We start from the raw sequence: 16,646 nt of genomic DNA on the forward strand, positions 1-16,646 counted from the left end.
CTGCTGAATACACATGCTTGACAGAGATGCTGTATGCGAAACCAATGTGAGTTTGGAAAATTGCACAGTATAAATCTATTTTAGTATACCTCAACAATGTAATTATGATCAGTGGAAATGGCCATGACATGGGCCCTTTAATTTTGCTCTCAAAGTAGGGCTGTGCGATTATGGCAAAAATCATAATCACGATTATTTGGGTCAATAATTGATATCACGATTATTAAATACGATTATTCATTGACTTTGAAAAAATCCATTTATTGAACTTTAAAACAAATACAAATAATAATTTGAACAGTATATTTTTAACTGTTGATTACCCTGAACGTATAATTCAACTGAAAAACCAATACAAAAATAAATAAAATAAATTATACATTTAAATAAATAATATCAAAATAATAAATACCAATAAACAAGATCAACAAATATTTTGGAGCGCACTTCCACAAGCTACTAAACATATATAAATATGATAAATACAAATAAATGAGACCAAAATTAATTAGATCAAATATGTTGCAGTGCACTGTCACAACCTAGCAAAGCAAAATAATTGTTTTTTTCGATTATGTTGTTTTCGTAATTGTGGCAGGCCAAAATCGTAATTGCGATTAAAATACGATTAATTGCACAGCCCGATCTCAAAGTGCACCAGATTGATGCTTTTAACTTCAATATTTAAAAAAAAATCTTCCCGGGGGAGCATGCCCTGGGGGCATGATAATAATCAAAATTATCCCCTAAATCTTCAAAATCGAATTAAAATAAATATAGGGAAGTAAAAAGATGTTGACTCTTAAATGTAGTTGAGCAGAAGTGATAATGAGCAATACAATGAAAATACCCCCAAAAAGTACAAATATCAAAAAGTACTTAAGATACAATAGTTGATTACATATACTCAGTTACTTTCTATAATGACCTCAGTTCGATATTATATTATTTTTGGTATATGAAACCGTTTTTGAAAAACTTCGACACGTTTATATCAACGCCGTGAATCGATATTTGCGCATGTGTGCATAACCGATCTGATTTCTGGTACATCCATGGTAGTAGTGAGTGACTGTGACAATGCCATCGTCTGCAGGTTACACGTTTATATTATACATCCATGGATTACACGTTATTCACACGTTTGAGGTGAATGTGATTGACAGGTGGATCCGACCAATCGCGGAGACGCATTGGTAGCTTTGATTGGTTTACATTTCGGTCTGTTAATGACACGTTCGTAATCAGCCAATAGATATTCGAGTTGAGGAGAGAATGGGCGGGCCTAGTTGTTGTATAAATCCGAGGTAGGAGCCGATGAGCTGCACATTCACATAGAGAAAGGCGCAGTCGTACATTGAGACTTTTACCCCACATCGAGAAAGAAAAATGAGGGAAATTGTGCATCTTCAAGCCGGCCAGTGCGGCAACCAGATCGGTGCTAAGGTAAGTCCAGTTGTATTCGCCCTGAGTGAGTAATTTTCATTCAGAAATATCGTGTTCTCTCCTCTGGGAGCCGGTGCTTTGTGCTCTTTCGGGGCTCCATAATGGGGTGAAAAGTTAGGACGATTCGAAGGGCCTGTGGCTGACAGGGGCCCAAACAATTTTAGAACATTAAGAAAAAAATGTTACCAATGTGATATCTTTTCATGGGGCCCAAAATCCCTGGCGGCGCGCCATGACCACGCCCTTGCAACATCAAATTGGGCCTGCTTGTGAAAATTGCAATTAGATTTTTAGCAAACACTTACAATTGTCAAGGGTTACCGTTATAATTACAATTGTTCGTTCAGCAGCGGTTACTGTAGGCCTACATCAAATGGAGCGTACTTGTGAACATTGCAATTAAATGTTTAATAGAACGAATCAAGGGCGGTAAAATTTCAGCTTTTTGACTAATAATATGATTTTCGCCATTTGATAAACAATGTTTTGACACAAATATTGATTCTGTCCGTCCGCTTGTTGCTTGCAAACACCGCTTTATCACTATTGTTCCTTCGGCAGCCGTTACTGCAATGCGTAAAAAGGAGGTGAGTGTCGTTGAAAAAGAGAAAAGCACTACAAACGAGTAACTTTGTATTAAAACTACAATGACGTTGATAGTTAAAACGTTATTTTCTTTTCTTTTTCTTTTTTACAACAGGTACGTCTAAATCAGGCTTACTGGGTTATGCCATACCGAGCTGCGCCGTGCTTTTGCATGAAGCAGGCTTGGTGGTACAGTGTCGAGTGGAATTTTTCCAATTCATATTTTGAGTTGCAGCCAATAAGGGATTAGGGCGCGCGTGTCGAAGTCGGCACAGGCGGGACAAATAGGTTAATCCCCGACAATTTATCAACGTTTAGAACAGGCTGATAAATACACAGGTAACTGTAAATAAAATGGACGAATCAGAAACCGGTTTATTGCCAAGTGGGTTAACACATACGAGGAATTTGTCTTGATGTTATGGTGCATACATATACATGCATGAAAATAAAACAAACATTGGAACTGGGTGTTGAAAGTCATTTTGGTTGGAAGAAATAGCTAACTGTATTTGTTTGTGTCCTATAGTTTTGGGAGGTGATCAGTGATGAACACGGTATTGACCCAACTGGTACATACCACGGTGACAGTGACCTGCAGCTGGACAGGATCAATGTCTACTACAATGAGGCCTCGGGTAAGTTCTAAACAGCCATGCTTTCTTATTGGCTATTATGTAAAAAAACACACGTGAAAGAATCTTAATTTTAGCCATGTTCCCTTACTTCTAACCTGTGGTGTCTAGGTGGTAAATATGTGCCCCGTGCTGTGCTGGTTGATCTTGAGCCAGGCACCATGGACTCAGTAAGGTCTGGACCTTTTGGCCAGATCTTCAGACCAGACAACTTTGTGTTTGGTAAGTGATATTTATTAGGATTGTTCAGAGCATGGCAACTGATTGTTCACACGGAATGCAGCATCTTCATTTATTATTCTTATCTTGCAGGCCAGAGTGGTGCTGGCAACAACTGGGCCAAAGGTCACTACACAGAGGGTGCAGAGCTGGTGGACTCTGTCCTGGATGTTGTGAGGAAGGAGGCAGAGAGCTGTGACTGCCTTCAGGGCTTCCAGCTTACACACTCCCTGGGTGGTGGTACGGGCTCTGGTATGGGAACCCTGATGATCAGCAAGATCCGTGAAGAGTACCCTGACCGCATCATGAACACTTTCAGCGTGGTGCCTTCCCCCAAAGTATCAGACACTGTTGTTGAGCCCTACAACGCCACACTATCAGTCCACCAGCTTGTAGAAAACACAGATGAGACCTTCTGCATTGACAACGAGGCCCTGTATGACATCTGTTTCCGCACACTCAAGCTCACAACCCCCTCTTATGGTGACCTGAATCACTTGGTCTCTGCAACCATGAGCGGGGTCACCACATGCCTCAGGTTCCCTGGACAGCTCAACGCTGACCTGCGTAAGCTTGCTGTAAACATGGTGCCATTCCCCCGTCTGCACTTCTTCATGCCAGGCTTCGCCCCCCTCACAAGCAGAGGCAGCCAGCAGTACAGATCCCTTACTGTGCCCGAGCTCACCCAGCAAATGTTTGACTCCAAGAACATGATGGCTGCCTGCGATCCACGTCACGGCCGCTACCTGACAGTGGCTGCCATCTTCCGTGGCCGCATGTCAATGAAGGAGGTTGACGAGCAGATGCTGAACGTGCAGAACAAGAACAGCAGCTACTTCGTTGAATGGATCCCCAACAACGTGAAGACCGCTGTCTGCGACATTCCTCCCCGTGGCCTCAAGATGGCTGCTACCTTTATTGGAAACAGCACTGCCATCCAGGAGCTGTTCAAGCGCATCTCTGAGCAGTTCACAGCTATGTTCAGGAGGAAGGCCTTCCTCCACTGGTACACCGGTGAGGGTATGGATGAGATGGAGTTCACTGAGGCTGAGAGCAACATGAATGACTTGGTGTCAGAGTACCAGCAGTACCAGGATGCCACTGCTGAGGAGGAGGGAGAGTTTGAAGAGGAGGGGGAAGAAGTTCTGGCCTAAAATCCCTTTTCAAAAATCTAAATGTAAGATTTGAAGTTCTTGCCACATTCAGTGTTCTGTCTGATAATGTTGGCTTAAAATGGAATGTTGTCTCAGTGTTCTGTCTGCCTTTATGTTTGAATAAAATGTAATGTTCCAAGATCTTTCAGTGTTCTGGCTGCTGTTCCAGTTAATATATTAATCTGCAAGTGTAGCTGCTTACCATTTTCTCCCGAAATTAACAAATGCACTCAAATGTAGGTTCAAAGATATCAACTGACATGAGCTCATTTTTGTTGTCACAAATATGTTTAATAAAGGAAATACACAAGCAGAACATGACATGAGAATGATGCCGGATCACATGCTGCAGCATAAACAATGGTTTCCTCGTGACCATTCCAAAGGCTGAAATTATCCTTGCACAACGTATCATAGTTGTCAGTAGTCAAGTGAATAATACAGATTTCTATAGTTAATTACTGATCCAACACGTTTCGACACACTTTTAAAAGATATATGAAGTCATTTACATATTGCAGGCAGCTCACTCCTGCAGTTAGTGGCAAAGGTCACTAGATGGCAGTGTTGGCTAAGTAGTTTGATGCTGAGGGCCAGCGCCAGCAGAGTCCAGCCGCATCCTTTCTTCACCTGGCCCACCAAGCCCTGCTTGTCTCCAAAGCGTGATATAAAACCATTCTGTCAGAAGCAAAAGAGTAGATGAAAGTTTACAATTAAAAGTTTAAATTTCACTACAATCTTTACTGTGATATTTAGATTTCCTGTTCAAAGGATACACCATTAGGATCCCATCAAAAACAGTATTTAGGGAGGATTTGCTTCATGGAGTAAGAGAGCATTCACATAACGTTCAGCGTTGCCGTTGGGCGTGAACTTATTTGGATCAGTGGTTCTGTAAAAGTGCAAATGGTGGCTCATTACAAACCACACACAGTCCAACCATCGAACACTATGGAAGTACAGTGGAGGAAATAAGTATTTGATCCCTTGCAGATTTTGTAAGTTTGCCCACTTACAAATAAATTAACAGTCTATCATTTAAATGGTAGGTTTATTTTAACAGCGAGAGTAAGAATATCAAAAAGAAAATCCAGAAATTGACATTATATAAAAGATACAAATTGATTTGCATTTAACTGTGGGAAATAAGTATTTGATGCCCTTGCAAAACATGTCTTAGTACTTTGTGGAGAAACCCTTGTTGGACAGCACAGAGGTCAGACGCTTCTTGTAGTTGGTCACCAGGTCTGTGAACATCTCGGGAAGGATTTTTGTCCACTCCTCTGAAGATCCTCTCCAAACCCTGAAGGTTTTGAGGCTGATGCTTGGCATCTGGAAGCTTCAGCTCCCTCCACAGACTTTCTATGGGATTAAGGTCCGGAGACTGGCAGGCCACTCCATCACCTAAATGTGCTTCTTCTTTAGCCACTCCTGTGTTGCCTTGGCCGTATGTTAAGGTTTATTGTCCTGCTGGAAGACCCGTCCATGACCCATTTGCAGTGTCCTGGCTGGGGGAAGGAGGTTATTGGCCAAGATGTTCACGGTACATGGCCCCGTGCATCCTCTCCTCGATGCAGTGAAGTCGTCCTGTCCCCTTAGCAGAGAAACACCCCCAAAGCATATTGTTTCCACCTCCATGCCTGACGGTGGGGATGGTGTTCTTGGGGTTATAGTCAGCATCTCTCTTCTTTCAAACACGGCTTGTCGGGTTGATACCAAAGATCTTGATTTTGGTCTCATCTGACCACATGACCTTCTCCCAAGCCTTCTCTGAGTCATTCAGATGTTCATTGTCAAACTTCAGACGGGCCTTTCATGTTCTTCTTGAGCAGGGGACCTTGCGGGCGCTGCAGGATTTGATTCATTATGGTGTAGTGTGTTACCAATAGTTTTCTTGTTGACTGTGGTCCCAGCTGACTTGAGATCATTAACAAGTTCCTCCTGTGTAGTTCTTGGCTGATACCTCACCTTTCTCATGATCATCAATACCCCACAGGGCCAGATCTTGTGTGGGGCTCCAGACAGAGGGCGATTGATGCTCATTTTCTTTTTCTTCCATTTCTGAATAATCGCACCAACAGTTATCTCCATCTCACCAAGCTGCTTTCTGATGGCCTTGTAGCCGATCCCAGCCTTGTGCAGGTCTAAATGATGTCCCTGAGGTCCTCAGACAGCTCTTTAGTCTGGCCCATGGTCGAGAGGTTGGAATCTGATTTATTGATTCTGTTGACCGGTGTCTTTTATACAGGTAACAACGTTGATATTAGCAGTACTTTTTTAAAGGAAGAGAACTTATGTAACCGGTCTGTGGGAGCCAGAATTCTTGTTGGTTGCAAGGGGATCAAATACTTATTTCCCACAGTTAAATGCAAATCAATTTTGATCTTTTATATAATGTCAATTTCTGGATTTTCTTTTTGATATTATATAAAATAAACCTACCATTACAATGATAGACTGTTCATTTCTTTGTAAGTGGGTAAAGTTACAAAATCGGCAAGGGATCAAATACTTATTTCCTCCACTGTATGTCTTTTTTCACATAAGGGTGTGCCTGTAGAAATTGGGATGTTTTTGTGTGCTAAATTAGTTGCACGTTTATCCATACAGTTACGATAAAGATGCCCAGTTCACCGCCCTTTAAATGAAAACCTTACTTGTCACAAGCATGTAGGATCGTACAATTTAAAGACTCTGTCTTACAAATAGAACAATAGAGTTTAAAAGAAGTAGGTTTTTGAGTCTGATAAAATACTCTACCAAGTAGCGTTTTAGGGAGATTCAGTGTTTTGGAGCTTGGTCAACACTATGCACTAAAAGGATATCCCTGCCTTGATTGAAAGTTAACCATTAAATATGTCTATCACATGTTCCTGATATAAATAGAGGTTCAATACTTAATCATTGCAGTGATCCTTAAAGGAATACTTACGATTGTCTGAAGTGGATGCCTGTCAAGCCACCACTGCATGGAAGCTATGTGATGGGAACAGGTGCAGCGAAATGTAGTTGAGCCACCAAAACAACTTGGTATGGATGGAGGCAGTGGTAGACCAGCGATATAGAAAAGTACCAGAAATGTAGTGTACCCGCAAATGGATATGATACGTTTTGCTGCTGCCCCCATCAACAGCAGTATGTAAGTACCTCATACAACCCTACAAGACGTTAAAAGAGTATGCTTGTTTGATCTTACCCATCCTCCGCCATCTCCTATCTCAGGGCAGACGTCTCTCTCCAAATACGCCCCCACACACTCCTGCAGCTGAGGCAGGACCACCACCATGTCCCTTTCATGGCAATGTAGAGCCATCTGGCCAGCCAGCACATACACTGACAGCACTGCGCTCCTGGCCCGCTACCTGCGCCTCCCCCAAGGCACCGGGGCGAAGAAGTGCTCGTCCAGGAAGCTCAAGAGCGTGGGGCAGGCTGTGTTCTCCGTCTCATCCTGGAAGACTCGAGGCCAGCGCCTGAAGAAGGTGGGGAAGTGGGTGAGGAGCTCGTCTCCAGCGTGGTGCAGAGCTCTGGTGCAAGATGTTGGGAGGACCCATGGTGCCATCTGGCCCCCCTGTGGTTACAGTGTGTAGTCATGTTTTAAAGTTTATCTTATCTTATTTTACCTAGTTAAACATTTTTTATTTATATAATCTTACGAATCACTCCCCTTTTAGACTGTATTTTTATTTTACTGTCCTATAGTATAAATTGAAATTGTGCCAGAACGTTATTAATGATTTTTTATAGCTATAATAATTATAAAGGTGAGCCTTGGAAATACTTGTTCACATAAATGGTGACCAAAATGTTTTAGAACCACTGAGATAACTTAGACTAAAGTGAACCATCGAAACCCTCAGAGTCCTTTACCTCACTGAGCTGTAGTTATCTGAGCCTCTCAGTCTGACAGGAGAGGACTCTCCTCCACCTTCCTGTAGAAACAGTTTCTCATATCCATTAGCATAGCTAGCTAGCACCAGAAGCTGGGGATACTTAGCCTAATAACTTGTGATCAGGAAGCTCCATTTACTCGACTGGCAGTTTTTTTAAAGACACAGCAGATTTACAGTTGTGTTTTCAGGAAAGACAGACAATGTGGGAAACGTTTACCTAGGACTGCAGCTATTGAGAATTTTACTAATTGATTATTCCATTCATTCATTTTACCATTATTAAACTAAAACCTTATTGGTTTTAATTTTTAGAAAAATCTAAATTTGTATTCCTTTATTTGCATACAGTCATATCATTTGACTTTAGTGTACTCATATTTCCAATGTGCGAATCAAAGTTATATGTCTGTGGTGAGACTGTTTGTGAATACTCGTAATGTGAAGCCCACACCCAGCAACTGTCCTCAAGTCGCCTATTTCCCCACTGTATTATGCTGTCCACACTGTATGCTATTTTACTGTAAACTATGACTCTTTGAAATGATTTTTATATTTCATACTTAATTGAAATAAATAGTTAAGAAATGGTTTTAGATTTAAATATGATTTCTACATAATACATAATACCAGTATAAAGTATTGCGTGATGAAAGTATCAGAAAGTGTCATAGTATTTTGAAAAATATTACATCTAGTATGTTGACAATTTCAGAAAACCTTTATGGTATAATATGTCAAGATGAATGGTGAAAAAACCTGACATTGCATATAAAATAAAAATGCAATACCAATATGCAATATAATATGTCGAAGTAATGCAATAAAAATATATAGTTTAGTATGTCGAAAATCTCTGAAAAACAACCTATGTTGTATAGTATGTTGAAAAAATCCAAAAGTAAGTTGTATTATAGTATGTCGATTTAAAAAAACAAAACGTCATAGTATTATTATGTCAAAAATATGCAAAAAAACCCACATAGGATAGTAGCCTACATCGAAAATAACAGAAAAAACGACAAAGTTCAGTACATCAACAATATGCACAAAAAAAACTTGGTTGGCGAAAAAACGACAGTTGAAAATATGAAAAGAAGACAGAATAGTATTTCGACATAAAACAGAAAAAACGACATGGTATAGTATGTCTAAATATAGTATGTTAAAAAAGGTCATAGTACAGTATGTCGAATAGATCATAAAAAACTGTGTGGTGGCTTGAAAATATCAAGTAAAAGGTCATAGTAAAACATTTTTTATTATAAACTTAACACAAAAAGTTAGGCAATTTGTGTTTGGTAGGTGATTTGACTATGTTGTAACAATGCTTCTTGGCAATACATCTTATACTGTTGGAAAGCCTGTTTTCTTACCTTTCAAATGGTGTCACATTTGTGAGGAACAAGCATTTGTGGGATGAGCAGCAGAACTGAGTATGTGGGGTGCGCCCATGAAAAATGTGACAAATCTCCTCTGTCAATGCCAAACAGCAGCCACTCTCTGGTCTCGTACGGCTGCCAGGTGGCCTGCCATGACTGGAACCTCAACATGTGGAGGAACATTATGTTCAGAGCACTGGAACCTCAACATGTGGAGGAACATTATGTTCAGAGCACTGGAACCTCAACATGTGGAGGAACATTATGTTCAGAGCACTGGAACCTCAACATGTGGAGGAACATTATGTTCAGCAATGAGTCCAGATTCTGCCTACAGCACATGGATGGTAGGGTCACAGTGTGGAGAAGACGCAGAGAAGGCTTTGCTCATTGCTGCACCGACAGAGTAGGAGTGGAGAGGATGGCCTGCCTGCAGTCTTGACCTCAACCCCATTGAACCCCATTTTGGGATCAGCTTGGGCGAGCTGTCCGTGCCAGAGTGACCAACACAACCACGTTGGCTGACTTGGGACAAATGAAGAATGGGATGCCATCCCACAGCAGAGTTTGAGCAGGCAGGTGACAGCATGAGGAGGAGAGGCTGTTGTGGCTGTGTTTGGTTCTTCCACACGTACAAATACCCCAAAATAGACAAGTAAACAGAGGTGGGAGAAGTACTCAGATCCTGTACTTAAGTAAAAGTAGAAGTTTCAGAGTGTAGGAATACTCTGTTACAGTAAAAGTCCTGCATTCAAAAGGTTACTCAAGTAAAAGTACAAAAGGATTGGCATCAAAACATACTTAAAGTACCAAAAGTAGAAGTAGTCGTTATGCAGATTGGACCATTTCAGAATACTATATATGATATGTTTTATAATGATTGATCATGAAAGTGTTCTCAAAGCTGGTAAAGGTGCAGCTAGTTTGAATGACTTTGTATACTGCAGGGTAGCTTGTGAATTTACTCCAGGTGGAACTAAAGTCTGATTTAACACTTGATTATATTTCACATCATTCATCCACATCTGTAAAGTAACTAAAGGTATTGTTAGAGCCAGTATTTTTGATTTGATAAGAAAGGCCACCTAATTGTGATGTCTGTAGTCAACGCACTATAAAGGACTACAATTCCCACGACGCCTGCGCTAAAGCCACAGTGATGGGCAACCTGTTGAGAGACGCCGTCGAGGAACAGTTTTTAACCGTACTACACGTACACATACACATCGTACAAGTACCCTTTAAGTTATGAAGTTATATAAGCATTATTAAGAAAGAAAGAATACCTAAGTTGTTTATTATTTTATTTGAGTTTTTGCTCATTTCTTTTGAATATTGTAAAGGCCTATTTTCTTTGTTGCATGTGCAAAAGTTTGTTATTTTATTTTGAGCAAACACATCGCAACATCATCTAAACCATCGGAGGCCAAGCAACTCTTCAAACTGTGAGTCATTTAAAGGAAAGAAACGAGTTAGAACTGTCTGTTTAAGGCAGGGGTGTCAAACTAAATTTCATTGCGGGCCACATTCGCATAAAGGTTGCACTCAAAGGGCCGGTTGTAACTATATAAATATATAATATATATATAAAATAATGTATTATATTACATTATTGCCTCTGAATTGGATTATTATCGGATAGGATAATAACTTAGTAATTAACTACGTCTGAAAGCAGAAGTCCAGGGCAAATAATTGCAAGTCTCTTCAGTGTGCATGTCACAAAACAAGATGCATTGTGGGACATGTAGTTTATGGGCAACCTGCTTCTGTAAATCGGCATGTAACCGTATAATAAACGTATTATATTCTTTGCAAGCTCTTGCGGGGCCACATAAAATGAAGTCACGGGCCGGATTTGGCCCCCGGGCCTTGAGTTTGACACCCCTGGTTTAAGGCGTCTAGTGGCTTGATAGAAAGACAAGGAAGGAAGCCACGACAGGTATTAATCAAATGTAGTGGAGTAAAAGTACACCATTTACCTCTGAATTGTATAGTGCAGTAGAAGTATAAGGTAGCATTACATGGAAATACTCAAGTAAAGTACAAGTATCAAACATGTTTACTTAAAGGTGGGGTATGTCATTTATTTCAGTTATATTCCATGGAATGCTCTTAACATCCCGATAGCAATGAATATATTAAATGCTTTGACAATAAATACATAAAAAAATGTCATCTGTGGAAGCCGTAGCGCTGTAAAAAGCACGACCAATCATTTTAGCCGGCCCGGGTAAAATAACTGGATGGCCTACCTGCCTGTCAGCCTTCCATCTGTGCACAAACTTATCTCGTGCCCTCATTGGTCATGTGCGCGTTCGTGTGTGTTGGAGGGGGGGCTCTGTAAGGAAGTGGCAGATTTTTTCCGGTTGTGTATTTTCAAATTCTAGCGCACTCGAGCTGGTTTCTCCAAAATTACCTACCCCACCTTTAAGTACAGTACTTGAGTAAATATACTTCATACCACTGCAAGTAAATGTCATTTTTACATTACACCCCTGCTTTTAACACATGTAACATCATGGAAGCCTGGGATTATCACGTGAAAAGAAAGACAAATATCAGGTCTGTTTTCCAGAATATGGCAATGAAGTGTTTAATATGTCTTTTTTTTTGACAAAGAAAAAAACTTTACAAAGTAACAATTCAACACTAGACTCAAACTATTTGTATACTGTCTGTTACCAAAGACTGCAGAAATCTGACAATGGGGCGAACTTCAACATGTTAAGAAGTTCAGCGGTTTGGGGGGGGGTGCTACATTATCATGTTAACAGGCTCCCAAAGTATTCGGGAGGGGGTTGGGGCAATTACTACAGTTTCAGTTGTTTTTCCAACCATATGATTAAGTTTGAGGGTTCAATAAAGACAAAGCAGCAGTTTGACAAAACATTTCTCAGCACAAGGTCAACTTGAAATGTTCCGGGGCTTTCAGCCTCACCTTATGGTCTTCTTAGTTACTCAGAGCAAGGCTAATACTGGAATTAGAAGGAAATACTGATATCTATACAATAACTCATCGACCAATATTCATTTTACACCAACATTATGGATCCCTTACATTTAGGTGACCAAATATGTAAAGAGTTTGACATGTTACAGTTAAACACCTGTCAGCACTTTCTAAATGATATAGAGAAATTCAACATTTCCTTTAAAATGTGTATATGAATCTCCTGTTATTAAGAATTCCAAATGTCAGGAATACATTTTGATTTTGCACATTTGGTGATATACAGTTGGGAAAGAAATACTGCAGAAGGATATTTGATGAATTCCAAAGATCCAATGTTTGGCCAATTCCTTTAAACATATGTTGATATTTCAAGAACACATTTGCTTGTTCCTGGTTTGCAGCCTCAAACAGAACACCAACATCAGATGATCATATGATATGAGCGATCTCCATTTGCAGATGGAGGCAACTGAAATGTGGACACTTTTTGATAAATATTTTATAGAGAACCTTGAATAATTGCAACCTGGATATGTGCAAGTAGGATATTTTGCAGCGCTATCTGGTGGACAAGGAGTGCAACAGCAGCCCTGTGTCCTAATGACTTTAAGATTATGCCTTTCTAGATTCACATTGTTCTCCATCTACCAGCCAATACTGATGTGTGAGTCAAAGAAAAACACATTTTGATACAATGTCATACTGCTGAAAGTAATGGCAAACATTGGTTTAAACCAGATTATTGAGCAGAGGAGTCAGCACCGTTGACATGTGACAACATCATGCTATTCAGTAAAGCGAAGCCGCTGTGTACCTGCTGTCAGCATGCGCATGGAAACTAGATGGGATCTACATCATTTTTGTCCACATACGTATTTGTAGGCAAGGCCATGCAGATTGAAGGCTAGAAAAGGTTTCAGGTGCAGTGGGTGGATTGGCCTCAGCATGTTGTGCCTTGATGACAAAGGACACGCTCATGTTCATTCTGCTGGAGAACAGGAAGTGAGATGAACCCTGCAGCTGCAGCTCGGTGCATGTGGCCCAAAGCTTTAGTTGAACACGTCCCACTGGCAGTCACAGTGGATTATTACACATCACATCCTATGACTCAACAGATTTCACACTCTTGATTTGATATGATTCAAATAAAAAGGGACAAAACATGTGTAATCTCAGAATGTAAAGTGAAAAGGAAAGAAAAAAAGGCACAAAGAAATACTGCAAAATGGAATACGGCTGTCTCGTGGTGAACACAGCATCTGCACGGTATACATACTTTTAGACAGTCATGTGATAAAAAGGGCTGCGGACACTTTTCAGAGCCAGGATAAACAGACTATTCAGTAAACTGATGTCACACAAATTATTTCCATGTCAGAAATTGTCATCTGGACCAGTTTTGGATTGCAGATCCATGAGGAGAATGGAACGCAGCGTGATGTAAAGCTACATGCTCACATTTACTCTTTGTGATGTAAAACACAGGTAGCCTGTGTACTTATCTACTGTCGCTTCTGGTGTTAAAGAGACCAAGAGCCATGAATATAATGTGTTCTCCATGATCTTCCTGCCATATTTAGAATGGCTAGTGACCATTAAGAGGGACTATACCTTCCCTCATGCAAGAGTGTGGTACTAAGATACGAAAGGAAAAGCACTCCTTTAGCACCACTTTAGACCGACGCTGACTGAGCGCTCTTCTGTAGTCCTGTCCACCTGCAATCAATACTATGGCCACAAATTGTTTACTGAGGTTCAACTGCGTCTGGTAACATGTAAAAGCTGCTGTGACCATCGCTGCTGCAAGGGCTTCTGGGAGATGGGTAGGATGCATGTGAAGTCACCATGGCTTAAATAATACCTTTCTCACAATTCCTTGCGTTGTTTGTGTAGAGGGTGGAAACGAAATGTTTGAAAACTATAAAAAGGGAACGAGAAACATTACTCTGGCCATTTCATACCTGGCACAACAGCCAAACAGTAAACTTAGTTCCTTCTTTTCATCCTTAACTAATCTGCTGATTATTTGCTCCATTCATTTATTTTATGTTTGACCTACAACAATTTAATTTAATTTCTATAACATCTAAAATATGCTTGTCCACAGTCCAGAACCATAAGATATTGAATTTAATATAATAATAATAATAATAATAATAAACAATTATATTTGAGAGAGTGGACTGTTTAAAAAGTGACTTAATCAAATTGATTTTGGTAAATAAGTTGTGATTAACTTTCTGCCAATCAAAAATGTATGTTGTCTTTATCAAATCTATCTCGGGACAAAAGCAATTAAGTTGCTTCTGGAGCTTCACATGATCTTCATCAGCAGCCATATTTAAAAATGTCCCAACAGATACATAAAGCACACAGCTAATGTTCATAATGTGTTTTTAATACTAATGGTTTGCTTTGTAGACGTGGCGGGGTCGCTGCAGCTATCTTTGCTCACTAAAGCTCTAAATCAGTCTCACAGTTAAATGCAGGACTGAGGGTGTTACAAACACCCGATGGCACAATAAGCGAGGCATCATAAAGAACATCAAACAGTCCCATGGGACAGGAAATGGCCAGAATTGTGTTTACACACCTCAGGACAAAATCCAAACATACAACTACTCATAGTCAAAACTTTAAGATGTGGAGAAGAATCTAACAGTGAACATCTGGGCAAAAATAATCTGCCGACTCCTTTTCTCTGCGTCTCCATAGTGCTCAAAGCTTTAAGAAGTTAAACTTTTCACAGCGTGTGCCATTCAAGAACAGCAGGAGGTTCAGCGGCGGCGCTGACTCTGAGGTTCTCTCATTCTGGCCCCTCTGCCTGACACCAGCATCCCGCCCACCCATGCTTCAGCATGGTACAGTACAGTGACAAGCTTTATCACATGGTCCAGCACTAAATCACTAAAGTACAAATCATAAAAAAAAGTCTAAAAAATAAGAACAAATCCGAGACAAAAAATATACACTCACATGAAACCAGGAAGTACCGTAAAGCACGTTGTGTGTCAGGACACACTCGTGCTGTTTGATGGACCCGGCCTCCAGTCTTTATTCACACAGTGCACCTCAAAGGAAAAAAAGCTCAACAAAGGCAAAATTAAGAATATACACATCTCTAACTGATGAAATAATTTATGTTTGAAAAGAACAAAATCTGGTAAACAAAATAAATGAAGGCATGCAAAAGGTATAAGGTCAAATCTTAAGATTTGGATACTTTTTTTTTTTTTTAAAGCCAAACATCCTATATTGTTAGAAGATCTTCCTGTTTGGAAGAAACCACTCACTCCTATTAAATCCTTAGAACAAAGGTAGCTGCCAAAATAAAATTCAAACCCACTGGAATATCACTGTTATATGCCCGAGCATTTAAAAGCCCATATTTACATATTTGTGTTCTGTGTTCGAGCTTCTAGAGGCCGATATTTACATACATGTTCATGCGGATTCAGCAGCAGTGCAGCAAAACAAACAGCGAACACTAGAGTGAGACAGACAGGAGTGCTTCTTCGAGCATCCTGAATTAGAGAAAATAAATACCACGTATCAAAATAAAAAAAATGTACATCACAAACATTAATGTCGACCTCGATCAGATCCCTCCTTTAAAAAAGGAAAACTGCGGCCGAAACAAAACGATATGTAGAAAAACAAAAGATAGTAGAAAGTGAGACGTAACTTGTCTGTTGGCTTGTAAGGTGACGGTGATCATGAGAAGTGAAGCAGTGCGGAGCAGAGGGAGCTGTGGGTCTGCCACAGTAAGGCTGTGCACTCAACACCGAGCTGAGATGCTGCTGCTCCCTCCAACGTACCAACTCATGTCCACTCCAGGAGAGAAGCCGGCACGGACACAGAGAAGACATGCAGCGACTCACCCATCACACACACACACGGACACAGGCACACACACTTACACACTGGCACAAACAATCAACAGTTCACTTTGAGAGACTTGCCACTGCCTCTTCGTTTTCTCCTCTTTTTTTGTCGATTTGGATCTTCATTTTTTTTTCGCTCACTAAGTTTTCTTGGCAGCATTACATGATGCGCCTCTTCATCCCTCCCGGGTCCGAGCCCCCTCCTCCCCTCCGCTGCTGAGCAGGAGGCCAGGCCGGAGGGGAGCTGGAGTGTGGTGGGGGGGAGCTGGGGGTTGGTTGGGGCAGGTCAGTAGTCTGAGATGGGGGCGAGCTCGGGGTCCAGGTCCACTGTGATGTTCTTGTAGAGGCTGCTGAGGGAGAAGTGGGGGCTGTAGTGGAGGTTGTTGAGGCCGTCCAGGTGTTGCCGCTCTTTGGAATACCTAAGCAGTTTATACCTACAGACAGACACACACACAGATCTCAATATGCATCCTGTCATGCATCTCCTGCTGCTTCCAT

At 40.8% G+C, this 16,646-nt stretch overlaps 2 protein-coding genes across 2 annotated transcripts in view; one reads left to right on the plus strand and one right to left on the minus strand.

Annotated features, from left to right (window-relative positions):
- Positions 1-1,294: 1,294 nt before the first annotated feature.
- On the plus strand, positions 1,295-4,190 carry LOC117491026 (tubulin beta-1 chain). Its single transcript, XM_034140843.1, has 4 exons — positions 1,295-1,446; positions 2,561-2,669; positions 2,778-2,888; positions 2,979-4,190. The coding sequence occupies exons 1-4, from the start codon at positions 1,390-1,392 to the stop codon at positions 4,037-4,039; spliced, it is 1,338 nt and encodes a 445-aa protein (XP_033996734.1). The 5' UTR covers positions 1,295-1,389; the 3' UTR covers positions 4,040-4,190.
- A 7,686-nt stretch (positions 4,191-11,876) lies between these two features.
- The window catches only part of b4galt6 (UDP-Gal:betaGlcNAc beta 1,4- galactosyltransferase, polypeptide 6), a 28,563-nt gene continuing 23,793 nt past the window's right edge, over positions 11,877-16,646 (minus strand). The window contains exon 9 of the mRNA XM_034140844.1: positions 11,877-16,582. Coding sequence (XP_033996735.1) covers positions 16,435-16,582 — 148 coding nt within the window. The 3' untranslated portion in view covers positions 11,877-16,434. The remainder of the gene's footprint in view (positions 16,583-16,646) is intronic.

The sequence above is a fragment of the Trematomus bernacchii genome, unplaced genomic scaffold (assembly GCF_902827165.1).
Source record: "Trematomus bernacchii unplaced genomic scaffold, fTreBer1.1, whole genome shotgun sequence".
In the NCBI taxonomy this organism is placed as follows: domain Eukaryota; kingdom Metazoa; phylum Chordata; class Actinopteri; order Perciformes; family Nototheniidae; genus Trematomus; species Trematomus bernacchii.